General features: G+C 42.0%; 1 protein-coding gene across 1 annotated transcript in view; it reads left to right on the top strand.

Moving 5' to 3' along the window:
• Positions 1-2493: 2493 nt before the first annotated feature.
• LOC146493832 (thrombospondin type-1 domain-containing protein 7A-like) overlaps positions 2494-6857 on the top strand; it is a 157852-nt gene continuing 153488 nt past the window's right edge. Inside the window, exon 1 of the mRNA XM_085148973.1 lies at positions 2494-3020. Within this exon, the coding sequence (XP_085005099.1) occupies positions 2867-3020 (154 nt within the window). The 5' untranslated portion in view covers positions 2494-2866. The remainder of the gene's footprint in view (positions 3021-6857) is intronic.

The following is a 6857-nucleotide window of genomic DNA, read 5'->3' as shown; positions in this document are numbered from 1 at the left end:
CATCAACAGGAGCTCGTAAAATGTTATTAAGCAGGCAGTGTGAAAACTAGAAACAGTTTGCTGAGCTTCTTAACTTAAATGATCATAGAAGGCAGGTAATCAATCATCTGTAACAAACAACTTCAATTCAATTCAATTTTATTTATATAGCGCCAAATCACAACAAAAGTCGCCTCAAGGCACTTCATAGATACAGAGAAAAACCCAACAATCATATGACCCCCTATGAGCAGCACTTTGGCGACAGTGGGAAGGAAAAACTCCCTTTTAACAGGAAGAAACCTCCGGCAGAACCAGGCTCAGGGAGGGGCGGCCATCTGCTGTGATTGGTTGGGGTGAGAGAAGGAAGACAGGATAAAGACATGCTGTGGAAGAGAGACAGAGGTTAATAACAGATATGATTCAATGCAGAGAGGTCTGTTAATACATAGTGAGTGAGAAAGGTGACTGGAAAGGAAAAACTCAGTGCATCATGGGAATCCCCGGCAGCCTACATCTATTGCAGCATAACTAAGGGAAGATTCAGGGTCACCTGGTCCAGCCCTAACTATATGCTTTAGCAAAAAGGAAAGTTTGAAGCCTAATCTTAAAAGTAGAGATAGTGTCTGTCTCCTGAATCCAAACTGGAAGCTGGTTCCACAGAAGAGGGGCCTGAAAACTGAAGGCTCTGCCTCCCATTCTACTTTTAAATACTCTAGGAACAACAAGTAGGCCTGCAGAGCGGGAGCGAAGTGCTCTAATAGGGTGATATGGTACTACAAGGTCATTAAGATAAGATGGGGCCTGATTATTTAAGACCTTGTATGTGAGGAGCAGGATTTTGAATTCTGGATTTAACAGGAAGCCAAAACAGGAGAAATCTGCTCTCTCTTTCTAGTCCCTGTCAGTACTCTTGCTGCAGCATTTTGGATTAACTGAAGGCTTTTCAGTGAGTTTTTTGGACATCCTGATAATAATGAATTACAGTCGTCCAGCCTGGAAGTAATAAATGCATGAACTAGTTTTTCAGCGTCACTCTGAGACAGGATATTTCTAATTTTAGAGATGTTGCACAAATGGAAGAACGCAGTCTTACATATTTGTTTAATATGTGCGTTGAAGGACATGTCCTGGTCAAAAATGACTCCAAGGCTAAAACATTCTTTGTAGTTGTGTCATTGTGCGTACAGCAGCTCGCAGCAGAGTCTTTTCAGCTCAATCAGACATTTCTCAGCCATCTCTAATTTGCATAAAACCACATTGTAGTCCAGATTGCACATATATAATGATTGCTGTGAAATTTTAAATTCATATACTTATACATATATGAATCCTTTTAACATGCCATTTATTTTTCATGCTGGATTAAGCAGATATGATCGGTCCTCCTTGGTGTGTGCCTTGGCTCCTGCAAACACTGTCCCCAGTCTCTAAAGTTCTGTTAGTGATGGGCCTACAGCAGGGTGGGCCCTTTTTTCCTTTACTTTAGTATTTTAAAATGTGCGTATGTGTCCTTAACCTTTCTTTCAACAGCTATTTAACTGTTAAATAAGCTGGTGCAAGATGTTCATTATTAATATTTGCTTTATTTAATCAAAAAGTAGACAATCAGGGATGATTACAGATTGTTCCTCATTATTTTTAGTTTTTAGTATCAACTCAACAAAAGAAGCAGATTAAATACTATCAGTCGATATTACACCTCGAGTTTCAGTCTGAAATGACCTCAGTCTTGATACTTTTGGTTTCTGGTGAAGAACGTCCAACACATACCACGGAAACGTTGATCCTCCAAACAGAGCAAGGCAACTGTGCAAACAAAATCCATATCACTGCAGAAGCTGCTTGTCAGTTATCAAAGCTGAATAGAAGTACTCTGATTATTGTGACGGTCAGCCACCCTGGAGCTTATATATCCCTATCCTGCACCACAGCACTGGAATTGCTCAAAACACTAACTTGCCATTCAGATTTCCCAGATCCCAATCCACTAGATGTGCCAGGACAAGCCCCCCACAAATCTGCAATGCTTCAAGAGTTATGAGCTGGTTTTCCAGTTAGTGGGGAATTTGACCAAAACGGGACAGGTGGTTTGAATATTTTGGCTGACTGGTGTATATAACAATATTAACTACATACCTGTCAGTCTGCCCCAGGGCAGCTGTGGCTACAACTGTAGTTGCCATCACCAGTGTGTGAATGTGTGTGTGAATGGGTGGATGACTGGGTGTATAAAGCGCTTTGGGGTCCTTAAGGACTAGTAAAAGCGCTATACAAATACAGGCCATTTACCATTTACATACCCTTCTTTTGACACATCCATCCATCCATGGTAATTTTATTGTAATAAAAAGTTAAAATAGAAAAATGCTTTAATAGGAAAACTGCTGCTTACTTGTTTACTTCACCAACAAACACATCTCCACATTCTCGATCCAGCTAGAACTTCTCTCAGGTCTTTGTAAAGCAGCACGAGTGATGAGTGAACAGGGCGGGTGGACAGGATGTGTGTGTGTAAATGTGTGCATCAACTGCTTGTGTGTGTAAGAGAGAATGAGACAGGCAGAGAAAGAGCTGAGAGAAAGGGAGGCGCTACATTACCCGGCATACAGCAGCAGGAGCAGGCTGGGCTTAGGGATCTATTGTTCCCTGTTTTATTACTGCAAGAGCTCATTCGCACTCATTAAGTAGCCAGGGGAATAAGAGAAACACAGAGGGAGAGGAGAGCGTGAGGAAACCTCACCCTCGCTTGCTCAGGATTACTTCTTGGATGCGGTGGCGTGGACAAAGCAGAAAATTCACTTGAGTGCCGCTCTCTACCTTGTGGCCAGGCTCACATTTTCCTCTCGATTGCATTGGGAACAGCAGTATTTGCCGTGCGGTGGCCATGGGGACGGCCGGCAGAGGTATCGGGATCCGAGAGGTCTTGAAAGGAGCCCCACTCCTCTCTCTCTGGACGTTAGCGCTGCTGTTTTTACCCATGTGGGAACTGAATGCACAAACTGCAGTGGAAACTAGACCCATGTACATCTGGCGAACAGGTACAGTCCATCCTCTCTGCTCGTTCAGTCCTGGTCCCTGAGACACTGACTGGATGGATGTTCTAACCTTACACTCTCGATGAAATATTCATATGCAAATGTTTGTGTACATAACACAATACATAAGGGGAAATGAAAAGGGTGAACATGCTTCTTTTTGTTTCTTTCACTTTTTTGATTGGATCAATATATCTCATAAATTAATATTTTTTTAAAACCAAAAGTTTATTTTCTCACGGTCTTTTTGTGGTTAATGCACTGGAGCCATCTTGCTACACTAGAGTTTGATAACATATTTGCTGCAGTCCCTGAAGTGAATGGGGGTTTTTGCCCCCGTTTGGGGGGTGGAGATGTGCATTGTGCTCCCGTCTTTTTGGCAGAGCACTCCCCCAGACAGAGACAGCTGGAACACTTTGATTGCCTTATGCTGCTATTGGACTCATGTATCACATTTTGAGATGCAATTGATAAGAAATTGTGTGTGTATCAAAGCTGCATATGTTACTATGTTTCTGAGTGGGGGAAATGGAAGCTAGCTGTGAAGGAAGCAACACAAACACAAATAGTAATTGACTATTGATGCAGGTGTTTTTGGTATCTGCTGATGACTTGTGAGTACAGCTTTACAGTCTCAGCACAATACAAGGATCCTCACTGCTGCTGTTTAGGGTGGTGCCTCTCACCATCCAAGGTTCATTCACTCTGTGAGAGCAGCACATGGCCAGAAGGACACAAGGGAGAAAGAGGGGAGGAGGATGGAGGAGGAGTGATGAAAGCAGGAATTGGGGGTGGAACTGTGTTGACCCATTGAGACAAAGGTGCCCTTTAGGGGCAGCTGGAGATGAATGTTCTCTTTCTCTACTGTCTAATCTCTCTTTCTCTGGATCAATGTCCTGGTTTCACTGGGATTCTGCAACCGCTGTACCACCAGGGACTGATCAATGAACATAACCCTGTAAAGCTCAGCCTGCATGAGATCAACTATGGCTAAGTCTAAAATATGATCTGCAATCATTTGTTTATGAAGAATAGCATGTGCAGCGTAGTAATCATCTGTGGGGTTGAAATAAAAATATTTCCGTTCTGCAATGTTTACGTCCCCTAATTGGTTAAGATTCCCAGATGTGTATTCGGGACACCAGGAAAAACGTTCACAATAAATTATTCCTTTTTTCTTTATACCAGCATCTGTGTAACATCTATTGCTGTGAAGTTTCTTTTCATCTTTATGTAGAAAATGATGGAGCAGGTTGATGGAGCAGGTTGATGGTAGCAGGTTGATGGAGCAGGTTGATGGTAGCAGGTTGATGGAGCAGGTTGATGGTAGCAGGTTGATGGAGCAGGTTGATGGTAGCAGGTTGATGGAGCAGGTTGATGGTAGCAGGTTGATGGAGCAGGTTGATGGTAGCAGGTTGATGGCAGCAGGTTGATGGCAGCAGGTTGATGGTAGCAGGTTGATGGAGCAGGTTGATGGTAGCAGGTTGATGGAGCAGGTTGATGGTAGCAGGTTGATGGAGCAGGTTGATGGCAGCAGGTTGAAGGTAGCAGGTTGATGGTAGCAGGTTGATGGTAGCAGGTTGATGGTACATGTGCTTTCACCTGTTTTGTTTACTTGACTTTTTCTTTTGTTTGCTGAGTTTCCTCCTCAGTAGAAGTGAGACACCAGTGTTGCTTAATGGTTTTTCTTTTAGAGCTGGTCTTATGCTATTTCACACTTGGACTACTTTCATTTAACGATTACCCTCATTTTACTTCCTGATTAGTTGGATTCATGCATCGAAATCGTCGTCTCTTTAATGGAAAAGCTTCTTTTGTTGCTCCTGAACTGCTCAGCTAATTTTGCTCTCAGACTGGCCTCGATTTATTTATTTATTTATTTGTTGTGAACATTATCAGTTTTTAACACAGTATAGGATATAAAATAATTTTAATCAGGTCTGACTTCACAAGAAAACACGAGACATGACTGTGTGCACTTTAAAAAATTATTTCCTTCAAACTGAGACTTTGTTTCCCCCCAATCCTCAGGCAGCGGTTTACTCCAGTATAAAAACACAACAAGATAACACACAAATAGGTCACACTCACTATACGCTCTCATCAAAGATAATTTATTTATTCCTGTCATAGCTGTTGTTTACAAGCTTCATTGTTCACACCACGTGCAAAGGAATGGAAATCCTTTTGTATTATGCGCTGTACCTCCCACTGTGTTAAAGCAGCGGATGAGATTAAGGGCAGAGAAACCAGAGCAGATTGGCCAGACAAAGTTAACCTAGATACGGTACAGACATGTTTGTGTGGCGTCTCGCTTCTTGGCCTAAGTGTGTCTGTGCTTGGCACTTGGGTGCAGCTCTTGTCACCCTGACAGAACAATGGCAGCAGTGTAAAAAAAACAGTCGATGTTTTTGTGCATGCTGGGTGTTGCTGCCTAATCGGGTTTTTGTGTGATATTAATAAATTCTCACTTCATCATTTTATTATTTTTACATTTATTCCATGTTGTCAGATTAGGAAGTATCAAAACTCTGGGCAGTCCTGATCCTTTCCCACAATGAATAAAGCCGCCGGCTGAGATCTCAGGAAATAACTGAACAAATGTCCTGCTCACTTATAGGCAGGGTTTTAATAGTTTTGCAATTTTCATTCGTTTTTATTTTTATTTAGTTTTGACTTCAGATTTTCAATTTTGTATCAGTTTTAATTCGTTTTTACCATTTGTTTGCTAGTTTAGTTTTTATTTTTTTTAAATCCTTAGTTTCAGTTATAGTTTTATTCGTGTTTGCAACAATGAAGTGCAACAAAATCCCAGTTTCATGCTCTTCTGCTCATCCTTGGGTATGTTGCTCTTCCAGCTACCATACTGCACCCTGGACAGGTCGCCAGTCTGTCGCAGGGCTAACATGCAGAGACAGACAACTCACATCCCCACCTATGGGAATAAATAAATAAATCAATAAATGAGGGCAGATGAACAACTATTGATAGCAGCAACTATAAAAGATATATCTTGGCCCAATGAGACTATTAACTCTTGCAGCTCCGGGTGAATTGCTAAACTTTTTGAAGACTCACACAGTTGTGTAGATATCCCAGTCTCAATGAACATATTCACCAACGCTTCCTCTCGCTTGTGATGTTCTTGCGAACGGACCAACCAGCAGCCATCGGCTCGCTGTTGGAAGCACTGCATTAATGTTTTTGTGGAGTTGTCTCGGGATGCTTCACGCTGCCCGGGGTTAGCTTCTGTTTCTGGGGATGAGGGTTGAGTGTGCTCCCTTACCTTCTCAAGCTAAGCTAGGTTAGCCTTCTTGTGCGAGCTTTTCAAGTGCACTTTAAGGTTTGCGGGACTTTTTTCCCTTTAGAAACGTCCCGCATCATTTGTCTCTTTCCACTACAAGACACTTGCTTTATCTAAAACACAGTCATAGTCAGAGTAATACGAAATTGGACTCTGGCGATTTCTCCCGACTTTTGCTGACGTGATTCTGCGTGGGACGGAGCAGCGACGCAGACGACTCGACTAACGTACTGCCCCCTGCTGGCATAATGAGACACAGCAAGAAAAAAATCTGGAAACTACACTTCATTTTCACCCTTGACTATTGAAAACTAAACACATTTTTGCTATAAATTCAGTTAATTTTAGTTAGTTTTTCTTTTTTTGCAAAGTCTTGTTAACGAAAATGTTTTTTCACCTCTAGTTTTCGTTAAAGATAATAACCTCGGTTATAGGGAAAGGAATCGATCCCTCTTCTGCTACAATCAGCTGATTTCAATGTGTGCCAGAGGGTATTGTTACAGTCTGCAGCATGGATATTATTTTACAATGGATGG

This window comes from Neolamprologus multifasciatus, chromosome 22, assembly GCF_963576455.1.
Source record: "Neolamprologus multifasciatus chromosome 22, fNeoMul1.2, whole genome shotgun sequence".
In the NCBI taxonomy this organism is placed as follows: domain Eukaryota; kingdom Metazoa; phylum Chordata; class Actinopteri; order Cichliformes; family Cichlidae; genus Neolamprologus; species Neolamprologus multifasciatus.
The sequence above is the reverse complement of the archived record's forward strand: the minus strand, read 5'-3'. Positions and strand labels throughout refer to the sequence as shown.